Raw genomic sequence first — 16,206 nt, forward strand, 5'->3', positions numbered from 1 at the left:
TTCTTAAGAAAAATCTGTGCAGATCTAAAATTTTACTATTGAACAAAAAATTCAGAAAACTTTTACACAAAAAAACAAACAAAAGTTTAAATTATGAAACATAAAAAAGATAATAAAGATGACGCTCAAATTAACCAAACACCTATTGGGATATAGAAACTATAGATAAAGAAAGACATCTGAGGTAGAGGAAATATAATTTTTACAAAAGTTCATAGTCGCTATATCGTTTTTGAGTCACAGATACACGAAGCACGAAATTGATAGTGTCAAAGCAGGAGCCTGTTTAAACTCTTAAATCAGAGAACATTAAAAACTCAGAGCAAAAAAATGAATCATATCGATAGTTTCGAATTAAAATTTTACAGCTGTATGGTCAAGCGAAACAGATAGACAACTTAATTGGAAAAAAAATTGACATTTACTTCTTAAGCTGCTGTGCAATTGCTATTTATACCCTGCTTTATCGTCATCAGTTTTGTCCGTCTAATTGGCACAGGTTGAAAGAAAGACGATATTAAAGTTTTTAAAACGTTATGTATTACATAGCTATAAAATGTCGGTCCACAAACACAATTTTGTTTTCCAAGATTATATATAGTTGACTTTGGCTTTTTGTGATTCTATATAACCAAGAACTCACAATTGTTATCACATGCTCGAAAATTTTGTTTTCTATTAAAATGTGCTTTATAATTTTACTTCAAAGTTGAGTTAGAATCTACCTGCTTTTTCTGCAATTTGATATTACATTAAAAATCAATTTGGTTAAAATGGAGTGTTATGTATAGGCCTTAATTACATTACCGATGAGCATGCGAAGTGAGGGGGCAAGAGGGCCACCCCCCAACGCTCAGAAATATGGTGTCTGACGAAAGTTCAAACCTGTAATAAAATTAGTACCTCATGAGGGGAGTTGATAGACTCCAAGCAAACTGTTGTAAGAAATCTTCTGAAATTTTATGCAATCTAGAAGGCGTGGTCGCAAACATTTTCTGCTCATTTCGCTTGCAGGGGACCTTCTTCAATACCCGGTTTACATGGTTTACAATTGTGAATGGTTAACAATTTCCCAACATTTTAGGGTTTATATAGAGAAGTTTTCGCATTTTTTCAAGAAATTCCCGATAAAGTATCCGGAATTTTGCAAATTTTGCTCCAAAGATAACGGACTTAGTTTGAAACTTAAGCATACTGGCTATTATTTTGATATATTTGCTTATAAGTTTGGAAACTCAGATTTTAGACGTAGCGCTTCCTCGCCTTACACAATTCAGAATATAAACGTAAGAGGAATTGTGAAGGAATTTTACTGTTGTAGAATGGAGGTAAGCCACAAAAAGCTACATATGACGGTTATTGTGTTTGATTAGCCAACCATTGCCACGTAAAAAAGCCATAGCTTTTCCAAACGCATTTACAAACAGGGGCTTTTTCCCAAGTTCATAACGGTGTGGAGCCCAAGCTACCTGTACCTGTGCATCATGTACATTTTGCTTATACTTGTAAGAACCAATAATTATTCCTTCGACATTGTGCTTCCGAGAAAAAATGTGCAACTGTAAATTAAAAAAAGCCTGCAAAAGGGGTGATGTGATATGTACCCAGACCTTTTTAACAAAAGTGATGAGCAAAATGGCCTTAAAAGTTGCCAATGACCAGGGCCGCCGATAGGCTTTGTAAGCTCCGGGTTCAGGAGGGTTACCTTAAAGCCTAGGCCAAACTGGGCAACATTGTCAGGCAACATTCACAAATTCCTAATGTTGCTCTAATGTTGTCCAGTTTGGCCACCATGTCGGCCGACAAATTCATCAAGAAATTTGTTGCTCGAATGTTTGAACATGCTCAAACATTTTTCGGATACATTTGTTGCTCAGTTCTATGTTGTCCAGTTTGGCCACATTGTCGGGCAACAATTCACCTTAATTTCCCATCTGAGAAAAACCAACTTGCACAGTGATGTATTGCAAAAAAGTATGCTCTACTCAATTCAAATAAAATGGCCTGTCAAAATTTAAGCTTTCAAGTTGACTGTACCGAATGGGAAGAAAACCATGGAGTGGAAGAATAGTTTAGGAAGAATAAAAAGTCTTGTCTGAAACAAATCCAAATGCAAGCTCTTTGAAAAAACAAATCAGCCAAATGCTACCCGCGTGCTCGACCATAGAGTGCTAAGCAACAAAGGTGTTGTGATGTCAAAACAGCTTCCAGTAGCTGCAGCTTGCTTTCTATCTGCATACTTATCCAAATTTTTGCTCATTGATGGCGGGAAAAACCACATATCAGATCACATTTGGCACGCTGTTTTGACAACATCATCAAAAGATGCTGCACAACAATGTTGCCCAGTTTGGCCACCATGTTTCGGCGACAAAAAAATTAACATAATTTCGAGCAACATTTTGAAGGCACGAGGACGTGTCATTATTTGGAAGTACCACTTCCTGAAAAGTGCAGAATTATCGTTATAAGTCTTTGAAGCATGTGCGGAAATATGGGTACAGCTGTGAGAAAATATTGCAAAATCATTAAGAAGGAAATTTAGTACTAGAAAATGAACGTCTAGTTAGAAATGAAAGGGTGGAATACTGTATGTGTAACATTGAGATTTTAGGGCAAAGGACAAGGACATATGAAATTGGTTTGATGATTTTGTTGTGTCTTAAAATATTTTCCTCTGCAGAATTATGAGTATAGTTTTCATCATGTTTGGGCAATTATTGGTCACATTTTGTCAGACATGTGCGGAATTATGGGTCCAAATATTATAACTTGTAAAAAAATTCAAAAACAGTGTATGGTTTAAAGTCAAACTTCTTTGGTGGACAGGTAAAGGTTGGACGCTCCACTGTCAGTTGTTTTAAGACTCCCGTAAAAATATGCACTTCTAGCTGCTCTGTTGTTAGTGCGTTCTGTGGCCAGGGCTGTCGCTAGCTATTGTGCTCAAGTGCCTCAAGGAGGGGGGTGGGGGTGCTCTGATCCCATTTGCCGACAAAATTGGTGAAACATCCTTTGCTTGCATATAAATCTGAAATTGGCCGACGAAGCACCTCTGGATGGTAAAAAACTCCTCGTTTTTGCAACTAAATATTTTTCAAAGGGGGGAATCACATAATAATAATAATAATGGAAACTTTTCATTTTCAATTCAATTAAAACTACAATTACAAATTTCACTATTACAAAGTAATTTGCAATTGGCTAGCCTGGGTTTAAAAAGAAAAAGACTATTACAAGCACAAACAAAAGAAATTAACAAAAAAAGGAAAAAGTGAGTTCGTCATTGTTTGTTTTAGAAGTCGTCAGTAGCAGAGATCGTTAGAATTGAAGAAGTTCAGGATTGTTCCAAGATTTATTTCTGCGGCAGAAAATGTAATAGGTAGTACGGATAGTTAAGTTGGATAGTTTGGAGATCATGAAGCGGAGATGATTCTCGCTGATATCTAGAGCGTTGCACATGTCGATGAAAGAGGAGCAAGAGAGACCAAAGATACCTAGGGAACTGATAGAAAGATTAACAAACATGATAGAAGAATAGGCTGAGCTTAGGCTGTGAATGAGATTCGAGTATTTCTCTCTTTAAATAATAATAATAATAATAATAATAATAGTAATAATATGAAGATTTATTTATTCAAGGTTGGCTCTTATTGCTAGCTCACGTGCTAATTTACGCAAACCACAACTTAAATACAAGATACTATAATGAATTAAATCTGAATTACAAACGAGAAAATACTATTAAAGAATATAACTACAAAAACCCTAAATTACCTACATACAATCTGCACCATCTACAACTGCAATCAAAATCGTAGCTTTGAATTTTTCTTTTAAAGTTGTTAAGTGTCTGGGTCTCTTTTATAGAAGATGGCATAGCATGCCATATCCTATCCAAGAAAACATGCACTTTCAATACCACACCCTGTTGTTCAATACCATACATCCCCCCCCTCGTAACGACGGCCCTGTGTGGAGCTATTGAACTTTTTTCAAGTTTCAGGCGAATCGCAGAAGGTTCGAAAATGGGGAAATGGATCATTTTGAAAGAAGGTGTTCAACACAACAACACACCTCTAATTCTCAGTATCTGTTTTGTATCAAAGCAAGGCTTGTGTAGTCAACTTATAAACATTAAAGCCCCCATTAGAATTAAACTTTAAATCTTTAAATTAAAGAAACTGTACAAGAGTGTTCATGAGATCTGTCGGCGATCCCTTTTTTTTGCATTTTGGTAATTGGCCATCTCGGCCTCGATACCATTTGCAGAAAAATATAAAATAATAATCGCGGGCACATGTTTTAGTTTCTGGCACCATCCCTGCCGCCGAAGGCTATCCAACTCTTGGGCGCCAAAAGCCCTTTGAAAACGAACGTGTACGTGAAGGACACCTCAAACACTCATATTTCAATAAAAAGGCGTTTTCCCCTTCTCTTTGTTTCCACTCCCGCGCCACTCCACCTTCCCTGCAACCCGGTTGAAAACCTTTGACGCTCTGGAAAGCTTATTTTTTCATTTTCCCAGAATTTTATATGTTTCGAATATTATAAAAGACCACGATTTGACGACATTAAAGGAACATTTTTCGCAAAAAACATGAACATAAGAATGTCGACAGAATGTCAATGCTAATAATACAAGGTTAAGTAGCTTTGTAAAATTCCGATATTGTTCTCCAAAATCTGATCGTTAAAATTCCCCAAATTTGCCATGTTTAACATCCAACCTCCCCTACATATCTTCTATGTAACTTCTTCAAAACAGTTAAGGGAGTGGGGGAGGCTTGAACACCTTAGTCCCCTTATTGCCGACGTTTTATTGATATATTATGCATTACAGGGCGGGCATTTTGGGACCCCTCCTTTGTTACTGCGCTTCTCAACAAGCAAAAGAACATTAACATTGCCTCGAGATGGCTTGTGGGCGTCTGAGGAGGTTACAAGCCACAGGCCGCTAAGCAGTTATATCCTTACAAGGAGGCTGTCTCTAGAAACCAGAAAAGTCTCTTCTATACTAAAATTTTATATTATCATATAATAATTTATACAGTACAAAGTAGCCCCATCCATAGCCCAAGCCCCAGACTCCAAATAGTGCAAATACTTTAATTTTGGGGTCTGGAACAAAGGCTACCCCCATTCCCCTATTATGGTACATTGTATTGTTTATGCGACCCTGAAGACACTTTTTGTCTAACATGTAAATTTGAGCAGGCAATACATGTTAGTTTTTCAAAGGACAGACACATTTAATTTTGATGGAAATTATAAGTGTCATACGCGACTTGGGCGTCTTGGATTTCACGCTTTTTTATGTCACTTTTTTGTACCTTTTTAATAATAATGATACAAAATTCTTCAAATGGCACTTTTTGAGACCAGTTGTTCCATTCCTCTATCTCAGCAAAAAGGTGTCCCTAAATTCGAGAGAATATGTTCCATCAACGAATAATATATGTAAATTAGGCTATGGCCATAGGTTGGGGATGCATTTGCCGACAAAGTTGTCGAAAAAAGCGTCCAATGTGTGGACAGTATTCATTTTAGTACTAACTTTTTATTTGACTTGATTTTTGTAGCTTTCAGTGCAACGGCTTTTTGAAAAATAAAGGGGATGTATGAAAATTAGCAAGAAGCACAAAAGTATTTTAAATTTTTTATTCAAGATTCATATCAAATTGGATACAAATAAAGGAATATATTTTTGTTTTGATACTTTTATTTAAAGCTATTACCAGCAATACAGAACGCCACTGGAATCTCTCTCGTTCCTTTTAATCCGCATTTAGGTATTACTGAAGTTTATGTTCCAGGGCATATTTTAACATGCTCAGTGGGGGGGGGGGGGGGGGAATTCGCCAACCGGACCCTGAGAATTCCCCCAACACTGAGGAGCAAAATGCTCCTTTTATCCCCGGATGCCAAGCCAGTATCGGCCTTTTTCAGAAGAAAATAATGTGAATGATAGCAAATAGAAAGAGAATATTATCTTTTCAAACATCACGATGTTTTAGTGAAATGGCTCCACTCCTGCAAGTGCAAACTGTAGAGCAAGCTATGCCCTCGGCTTGGAAAACATCCAGATTGTTTACTGCAATTTTTTTAACAGATATAATTGCTTGAATGGTTGCTGATCTAAAACATTTCATAAAAGCTTCCAATTTTTTCTACAAAAATGTTCTAGATTGTTTAATCTTGAAGCCTGTGAAAAGCCCAATCCTAAAATAATTAGTATGGAAACAGCATAGTGTCATAAATTTTTTTACTAACTATAATAAATCGCAAATAAGGCAAATATTTGAATTCTGCATTCCACATTCTATGCAAAATCAAAAATTCCCCATTCCATGCTAAATTGCTAACTTCTCGTCTTATAAATGATATATGTATGAAACAACCCATCTAGCCCTTGCAACAAACCAGAATCTTTTAGCACAATCAGAACCATATTACAATCTAAAGCACCTGTCCATAAACCCGGTACAATTTCTTGAGGCCCTTTCGAAAATTTTCCCACCACTCAAAAATCCTTCAAAAATGCCCTGTTGTGTTCTATATAGCGACGGACGAAGAGAACTTCAGTAATGTCTCCTTTTTTCAGTTTTATCTCAATTCTTCACTTAGGAAAATAAATTTTGCATTTGATTAATTAGAAATCATAAATATTACAAAGAACAAAGGTAATTTGTTAAGTTTTCAGCCTACAAATAATGACTAATGCAATTGGTTGGCGTATTATCGAGTTGAGTCGATGTTTCAATAGTTGTCACATGCAGAAACGTATAACTGTCAAACTCTCTTCAGTGGCGGATCCAGCCAAAAATCTGACTACCGCCGAAATGAGATAGAGGGTCGACCACTCCCAATTCCTGGTCACACCCGGTTTTCTAAAATGATTATTGCTTTCTATAATTTCTTATGTAGACCATTTTCAAGAGACAAGTGGTGCTTTACTGAAATTATGTATCCTTACAACAAGCTTGAGAAGAAATAAATTATCTTATTCAATATGGATGGATATTTTGAAAAAATTTACGGCATTTAGCTGAGGAACACCATAGAATTAGAAAAAAAGATACATTTGGCAGAATTTTGAAGTGTCGCCTAAAACTCGCATTTAGTCGCACAATTAGTTATGAAAATCAGACCTGTTGGCAATTATAAGTTTAAAGAGCCATATAACATTTGCAATTATTGAGAGCAATTTTTGTTAAAGAAAGTATCATACTTTTGGCGAACATTGTGGGCCTGACTTTTAATCCTGATGCCTTCTTAAATTTTAGAATATTCGAGTCTTAATATTCTTATGAAATATATTCCTACGAATAGTTGCGTATTGTACAAAATAATGGGTCACATCGGCTTTGAAGTTACAGTTTGCCCACTTGCAGAATATGTAGGCATCCCCATCTTTCTGTAGCGTTTGAGTCGTGTTGAGCGGCAGTACTACTCAATCCCCCATCTGAGCGGTAGTCAATTCGGTTGTTCATTGGTTGTCAACAAAATTTGTATGCATCCCCCCAGGTTGGCTGTGATTTCTTTTGATTCGATTGGTTTAGGCAGGCTGACTACCGCTCAGTGCAGCTCGAATCCGCTCTACAACGACTCAGCCCCCCTAGCTAGCAAGCCATGATTTCACCATCCCCCCATGCTAGCCTTTTATTTGCAAACATGTGGCTCGGCCAATTGGCCGCAATTTCCATAGCGATAAGGATTAAAAAGTATTTCTGTCTCTGTGGAAATTTCAGGCATGTTTCTAGGAAGAAATGCTTGGTTTGCAGCGCGATCAAAAAATTTTCAATTTTTAACCATGGTTTAATTAAAGTAGTAGGATAAACATGAAATTGATCCTTGTTTCTATAATTTTTTGAATAATCTGACTACCGCTCGAGCGGTAATGGCGGTAGTCTGGATCCGCCACTGCTCTTTGCGTTGCTGCATGGGACGAAATCCTGGGAAAGTGGCTTAACGGAACCAGCCTTGGCCCCTAGAAACATTTCTGCTCAGCCCCCTCCTCCAAATATAAGCATTAGTAAAACAATATAGACAAAAACTTAATTGGTAATCAAAGGGTAACGTGTGTTCTAAACTTATTAATTCAATTGACTGAATGCTTATTTTTGATTAACTTAGTAACTCAGGAAATGTTGCTTTTGGCATCAACAAGTCAGTCGTGAGGCTAGGAGTGAGTTGAGCCCATGGGTGGAGTAACAGGGAATGTGTAGGGGTGCGACACCCTCAATTTCTTTCCGTCCTTTCTGCAAATTTTGATTCAATTTGGTAAGAAAGTTGGGAAAGAACGAGCAGAACTTTTGAATGTATCACGGCTTCACAAAAAGTTGAAACCTACCAACGTCTCATTTGTTACCCACAACATCTCATTATAGCCCAGGATACCTGCAGAATAAGAAGATCATAGCTGTGAATGATAAATCGACGCTATAAACTAGACCTTACGAATCATGCGTACTTAAGACTCCTTTGAGACCAGCACACTGCCATCTTGAGACCCTTTTTCTATGTACATAGGGCTTGATACTTTTTAGTTAAGGTTGTTAAACCATTTCAATTTCTTCCATCTACATTCAAACGAAGTTATGCATGCTTCACGGCTTCATTGATAAAAGCATATATTATTCTCTAATGATATAGGAGTTATTTTGTTGGCTATATATAGCTCCTTTTCCAGACCAAAGGCACTGGCTACATTTTTCTTAGTTAACGTATTTTTAAAGCCACTGATAATGGATTCAAAAAATATAATTTTTTACTTCATTAGCCTCGGATACAAAAATGGCAGCTATAATTTTTGTGCTAGAGACTGTCGCAATATGGTAGACATTTTTGACGCGTAACTCAAAACCAGGCCCCTAAAAATTCAGTTCCTTTTCACGAACAGTTATTGCGTTGACAGGGGTTTTCTCGGTGTTTGCTCCTAAATTATTGCACTATTTAGCATTTGATGTAAACATCGAAAAGGTTTGTATGAAATTTAATCCTTTATAAAGTATATCATTTGAGATTACAACATGACCCCGGAATGAGTAATGCGCCAGCTCGTTATCAGATTTTCCTTCCTTAGGCCCTACAAGAACCTTTGCACCCTATGAGATTTTTATATATGTGGCACGCAAATCTATGTTGATTTAATATCGCTGTAAGTCATCTTCAGCGGTACTGTAATTATTGCACGACATAGCCTAACCATCCATTATATATAGTTTTCTTTTCCAGGCTGTTGAGAAAAATTATAACATTGTAAACAATGACATCACGTCATCGCATGTTTTATTCAATTTATTTCAGCCTTGGACTGTCCTTGGATTTTTATGATGGCTAGCATTTATATTAGGAAATGGAATATTTTATTTGAAAAAGGGCCTTTCCCAAGCTTAGGAAAAAAGCATCAACAATCATGCTTTATCAAGAATCTATATTCAAATTCTCATTCAACATAATTTTTAGGTATATAGCTATTATTATGATAAGAAAAGAAAACTGAAAAGCTGCTACTTATGTTATTTAACTATAGTACAGACTAGTATGCTGTCTAGGACACTAAGAGAAGCCTCGACGGCTATGAGGCCCAGTTTCCTAACTCTAGATATATAATTATCGATCAAAATAAACTTGGAATAGTAATGCTGTAATTTCTTATTCAGATTTGATAATTGGGTACAAAACTGAGAACCTCTTTAAAATTGCCAAACAAATTCAATCTTCCTTGGAATGTTTCAATGAAAAGCCAGAATAAGATCCTTTCTCTGATATCATGTTTATTCAAGCAAGAAATCTGCATTAAAACATAGGCATTCTTAGCTTGTACTTTTAGTCTGTCATAAACTGATAACATCAAAACATATTGCACCTCCTGGCACAAAATGGGAGCACTGCTGCCAAATTATTTTAGCTAACCAAAATTCAAATGGTTATAGCAAGTTAAATGGATGTTTTAAGATGAAAAAAGAAAAAAAATGAAATAGTAATAAAAAAAAAATATGTTCTATTATTTAAGCCATATCTAACACTTTGAAAACACGACAACTGAGCTATGATGATAGGAGTACCTGTAAAATATTTTCAACAAAAAATGTTTTTCTCTGCACAAACTTGAAATGTTCATTATGGCGAACTCAGAGATACTTACTTTCTGCTTCAGTGCCAAAAATGGGCCTAATTCAGAAGACTATTTTGTACATTTCATCTCCTTCTTGAATGAAAATACCAAAATTTCTGCGATAAACAGTTGCAAACAGAGACACAAGTGCCTGAATTCAATGAAAGAGTCCTCATTAAAACCAATCGTAAAAGTGTCACTTTCTATAAAATTCAAGAACAGTAACAACTATCTGTAATCTCAGACACCCTAATTTGATCTTGCCAATTTTTTTAAAAATCATCATTTGGCATATAGAATATCTTGCAGCAGAAGTATTTAATTAATTTTAGCATGTCTTACAAAGGTTTCAAATCTTTGAGACTGACCAAGAAGAATTTTTAACTTTTCATATACTTACAATATACTTTTCTCAAAGTATGTGAGTATTTACTGTTTACATATTTACTGTTTATTGCAGCTACAATGTGGCTTTGGGATTATATCACAGGTGCATTAAAGTACCTTGGTAAGTCACGCAATTAGTTTCAAAAAAACTTTTATACCTGGTATACCTGGAATGTCTTGAGATGCAGATGATTTCCTGTTTTTCCAGTTCATTTTTAGAAATTCCTTTTAAAACCCTACAGTAACATGCTGGCACCTGAAATTGTTTCTAATTTAAAGAATAGCTTTCACATGAATGTGTTCAAAAATAGCTAACAATTTGTTCAAAAATATATTTGTTAAGTTTTGAATTTTTATTTAATTACAGGTCAATCTGTAATCTTATGATAATAAAAACAACTCTTAAAATTTTTAAATTGCAGGGCTTATGAACAAATCTGGAAAACTGGTTTTCCTTGGACTTGACAATGCTGGTAAAACAACATTACTTCACATGCTGAAGGGTAACAGATTAGCCCAACCTGTACCAACACTTCACCCAAGTATGCTTACTTGATCCTTTTTGATAACCTAACAATTTGTGCATCTTCAGTTACAAACTGAGAAAGCTGCTTTAGAAATATTTCCCCTACAAAATTTTGCTACTGTTTGATTTTTTTATTACTTTGTTGTATTTGATAGTTTCTATTCTGTTTCTTTTCTCTGTCTGTATTCTATTCTGTATCTTTTATAATAATGTAGTCACTTGAAATTGTAAGCAGCAATATTTTAAATAATGAAATTAAACTAAAAAACTGAATTATCATCATGCATAGCAATCATGTAGTTCTAATCCCTCAAATAATTTAGCCTGAAAACTTTGCTACTTTAGAAAACTTTTTCAAATTTCTAGCATCATCATAAATGTTTTAGAATCAATCTTGCTTACAAAACTCATTTCAAGATCCAAATCCAACTTAATTTTTACAGCTACTGAAGAGCTTGCACTTGGTGGAATGAATTTCACTACTTTTGATTTGGGTGGACACAAGCAAGGTAAGATAGGCCCAAGTTACACTGATGATATTTAGTAGCATTTTATTGTGTGTGTTCTAGTTCCAAAAACCTCTAAGCTTGTAGTATCAAATTTATATCGATAATAAGTCTATTGTCATGATAAGTAGATCAACAAGATAATTGCATTTCTAATGTGAAGATAGGCTGCTTCTGCATTGTAGCCTAAAACAATTTAGGAAAGCATGTTTGTAAATTATTTCCAATTGTTTAACAGCTTTATCATATCTTTTTTTGAATGAATCTTTTATAATCAAACATATAGAATTTAACATAACCTCAAACTAAGTGCAGTTACCTTCCTTAAAGTTAAAAACTCCTTTTGTTTGTTGAAAATTAGCTGTCAGAAAAAATTAAACAGTTGTTACAAAATAAAATTCTTTTTATATTTTTCTGATTCATGCTATTTTGTTTTTGTCTGTATTGTAAAGCCTATGCTCATATTTTTAGCAAGGAGATTGTGGAAATCATACTTCCCAGCAGTTGATGGCATTGTTTTTATTATTGATACAGCTGATCATAAAAGGTTACCAGAGTCAAAAGTAGAATTTGATGTAAGTTTTTGGTCAAACTTTTTTATTTTCACAAGTGGTAGGTTTATAGTGATTTAAATTGACCTATTAAGGTTTCAAACTGTAAAATATCTGAATTGATCATTGTTGTTTTTTTATGTTTATGTTGTTTATGCTCTTGCACAAGCGACCTTTCCAGGTAAAGGGGCCCATAAACAAATTTACATCCACAAATAAATTAATATGTTTTTTAAATGTGATTTCTTGATAAATGATGCCACTGGCCTGGCCGTGAGCATTTTAGCAGGCGTGCAGTACATCGCTCTCCTCGTTAAAGTCAGGCGGGCATTTTTTAGTCTCTTGAAAATCTTCAATAAAAGTATATGAATAAACAAAATTCTTTAACAGCTAAGTTTACAAACAAGATGGCGATTCTCCAACAAAAATAAAATGATAGTTTCATATAATCACAAATCAACAACATTCCAAATTTGTTTCATTGATGTTGGCTTCAACAGCCGCCTTTGCACTGCCTTTGCACAGCGGGTTCAAGAAAATAGAAGCTTTATCTTTAGCACAAAGTTTGCACCAAACGATTGTCACCATCTTCTTTCCATCTATCTCCTCAATTTTTCTTCCAAGAGCAGCCCAGTTGTCGTATTTTTCGAAAGTCCTTAGCTCAACAGTCAATCCTTTCTGGTTACTCGCCATGTTGAAATGATTGGGGTTTCACGTGTTAGGAACACTCAATTGGCCTTTGAAATAGCATTCTGGTTGAAATGAAACCATTCAAAGGATTTTCTTCCCTATTGCATTTACTGACTTTTTGTTTTTCGCCTGACTTGTTAAGTAGTTAACGAGTTTACAGGAGTAGATGACTTCCTGAGAGATTAAAACATTATTTCTAAGTCAAAACATAGGGGATCAAGTTCCTATCAATATTTTAGTTTTACTTCAAGAGGTGTCGAAAAATGAAAGGAAGACCAAGGCAGGCGATTAACGTGCGAACTGACATTGCAGCGAGCGATGAATAGCTTGCCTCGCTTACCAAAAGCGAGCGTGGAGGTGCCCGCTGGCGATCGCCCGCCTCAAACGGCCAGGGCTGATGTCAGATACCCACAACTTTGGAAAAAATGTAATTCATTCCAGTCAATAACAGGACTTTCCCTAAGAAAGGCCAAAGGCCTGGAATTACAGAGAGCTGACAACTCTCCTCACTCTGGATGAAAGTTTGGTCCTGCCAGGGACTCGAACCATGGACCTTTGGGTTTGTGGTCAGCGCCTCTTACAACTGAGCCATCCTTGCTGATGTTCCCAGGGCTAATGTAGTTCAAGTACTAAGTGAATATTGTTTCTCTAAACATTGACAATGGATTCTCAGTTGAAGAATAGTTGATCTCCCTACTTATGCTTCCTATTTCTTATACCAGTTTTGTATCATCTATTTGACTCGTTTGGATGACAAAGGATGATTTATGTGATCGCTGGCATCAAGCAAAAAGGCCAGCACAATGCAAATAGTTCTTGCGATAAACATTGGCAAAATATCCTTCTTGATTTTGGCTGGATTTTCTATTTAGTACTTAGTTTTGAACTGAGAAAATTTATTTAACTTTTGTTTTGTGACATGAGATGAGCTGCGACACAGCCCTTATCTAGGCAGTAATGTTGTGCTTCTTTTGAGGCATTTGAAAGCTACATGTTTTTCATTTTTGCTCTAAGGCTTGTCCCAATTAAAAAAAAAATTTTTAGCTCAAAAAGCTAAAAAAATCAGGGACTGCGGCTCTAATATTTTATTAGACTGACTCCCTTTTATTTGCCAACTTCCAGAGTTTGTTAGCTGATGAACAGTTAGCTGATGTACCAGTAATGATTCTTGGTAACAAAATTGATGCAGCAGGTGCACTTGGCGAAGATTACATTAGGCAATATTTTGGACTATTTGGATTAACTACTGGAAAAGTAAGTTCAGAAAATTAATTTCATATATCAGGTATTAAGTTATTATTTTAGTCACTTCAAAATCACTGCAAAGTACAGAACTTAAAAGGCATATGTACGAGACATTGTTAGCAGAATAAAAGAGATTACAAGTCACAGTAATCTTGAAGAAAAATAGATTTTCTTTTGTACCCTTAAGTGATTTTAAGACCTGTGTTTTCTTCTTGCAATATGTTTGTCGTATTACCTCACTAGTAGCCCTCTGGATGCTGAGTTAGCATTGACTGCAACTAACTTTTTCCTAATCATATAGGCTACAGCTCATCAAATTTACCTACAGTATGTCTGAAATTTGAAATATAATATATTTGAATAAATTACTGGTTACTAGTCTCCTTATAAACAGGGCTGTACATACTTTGGTCTGTGGAACAGAACTGTTGTAAGTTGCAACACAGAGTTTCACTCTCAATGTGATCTTGATGCAACTGTGTTGTATCTTGCAAAAACCTGTTGTTATAAAATGCTATACCTAAATTTAGGTTTGAACCAATGTTTTGCTTTAGTTGGGGCTGTTATCATCATTTTGAGTACATTGGTAATTCTTCAACCGATTTATCAACAATATTAACTAACCTATTGATTTATCAAAGCAATAAATTTTTTAATTGACAATTTTATTTCATTTGATTTTTCCGTTATGTTTCAGGGAACTGTCTCTAGAAAAGATCTCTCAGCTCGACCAATAGAACTGTTTATGTGCTCTGTTTTGAAAAGACAAGGATATGGTGAAGGTAATGGATTTTGATTCATGAACTTATACCTATTAATATGCATAAATCATTCAACTGCACTATGTTAAGTCTGTTTTTTGACTGCATGCTACTCTCTTTACTTAATTTATTAATTATTAAGGACATCTTATTGATATGTATCCCCAAGTTCTAACTTAAAGTGATGACACCAAAATTTGAGGTTATTTAAAGAGTTACTACCATTCCGAGGGTACTGTTTTATTTTCCCCAAGTAATTGCAATCTGAACCAAGCAGTTAATCAACAGTACCCTGAATGGTAGTATTCTGTTCACCCTTTTGAAGACTTTCCGTGACATATCATTTATGGAAAAATATATTTGTGAGTTATCACAGCCTAGAAGAGTTCTTTTCTCAGAGAGTGTAAGTTTGGTCAAGTTTGAGCACCTTTGAGGTAGTCCAAATTTCTAAAACACAGGCCTCAATTTATGATTACCTTTGGTCATTACCCTATGTTTGTACTGTGAGGAGCTTATATGACAAAAAAGGACCTAAAATGTCTCTGCTTTCCATACCATCTCCAAGTTTTGCCATAGAAAGGCTTATTTGGTTTCATATTTGTGTCTTAAAGTCTTTGGTTAGCATTATTAATGAATACTGATATATGCCTTGAGGGTCTTTTGTTGTAGATTAAATGGTTTAATGTTTTTATGTTTTAGGGTTCAGATGGCTATCACAATACATCAACTAAAGAAGATAGGGTTTTCATTTGAGCAGACAGATAGTTGCAGAAAGACAGGAAACTGTTTCATGTCACAAAATATTTTGTTACAGAGGCAGTTTGTAATAATGGACTGTGTTGCTTTATAAACTGTGGCAAACAAATGTTGATAAGACAAATTAGTTAAATCATTGTGCCTGTAAGCTGTCATACTGACAAAATATTTTATTGATCTAATTTTAATTTTTCTTTCGCATCCATTTTAATGGGCATTTCTGTATGTAAAAACTCAAGCAATAAAATTTTCTAACAGAAAGTTTCTTTATTGTTATTTGTTTGGTGGTTCACTCAGAGAAATTGGCTAGGCAATATTTGAATGCAAATTTGTTTTTACCTTATATATATCTGTTTTCAAAATCAAATGGAAGGCTTTTTAATTCTCTTTTGGTAATTGTGCTACCCAAATCAGTTGCTGCACACATCTTTCACAAAGCTTAGCAAAAAAACTAATGTTGCTATTTCCTGTGCATAGAATTTGCTTTGGTTGACACTCTTGTTTGTTCATTTAAGCCATGCTATGAAATTTAGAAAAGCCTGAAGAAAAGCTTAATGTATTCTTCATAAATGTATACATTATTATTACGATTTTCATCTAATATGGCTGTCTCTTTGCACAACTCTACTGGATGTTACAGAGCAAAGGATAATGGGACACCATTTGA

General features: G+C 35.2%; 1 protein-coding gene across 1 annotated transcript; it reads left to right on the forward strand.

Moving 5' to 3' along the window:
* The first annotated feature begins 8,840 nt into the window (after positions 1-8,840).
* LOC135685924 (small COPII coat GTPase SAR1A) lies at positions 8,841-15,721 on the forward strand. Its single transcript, XM_065202023.2, has 8 exons — positions 8,841-8,979; positions 10,578-10,625; positions 10,927-11,046; positions 11,474-11,539; positions 12,008-12,111; positions 13,900-14,031; positions 14,720-14,804; positions 15,483-15,721. Exons 2-8 carry the CDS (start codon positions 10,583-10,585, stop codon positions 15,512-15,514), a joined length of 582 nt encoding a protein of 193 aa, XP_065058095.1. The 5' UTR covers positions 8,841-8,979; positions 10,578-10,582; the 3' UTR covers positions 15,515-15,721.
* Positions 15,722-16,206: the final 485 nt, after the last annotated feature.

This window comes from Rhopilema esculentum, chromosome 6 (assembly GCF_057945365.1).
Source record: "Rhopilema esculentum isolate cy_ngs chromosome 6, ASM5794536v1, whole genome shotgun sequence".
In the NCBI taxonomy this organism is placed as follows: Eukaryota; Metazoa; Cnidaria; class Scyphozoa; order Rhizostomeae; family Rhizostomatidae; genus Rhopilema; species Rhopilema esculentum.

What these genes read in the sequence shown, in the direction of transcription:
- LOC135685924 (XM_065202023.2), top strand. Translation starts at nt 10,583, where the DNA reads ATGTGGCTTTGGGATTATATCACAGGTGCATTAAAGTACCTTG. An exon ending in TTTGGGTGGACACAAGCAAG is followed by an intron (nt 11,540 to 12,007) that starts GTAAGATAGGCC and finishes TCATATTTTTAG; the next exon opens with CAAGGAGATTGTGGAAATCA. An exon ending in AGTCAAAAGTAGAATTTGAT is followed by an intron (nt 12,112 to 13,899) that starts GTAAGTTTTTGG and finishes GCCAACTTCCAG; the next exon opens with AGTTTGTTAGCTGATGAACA.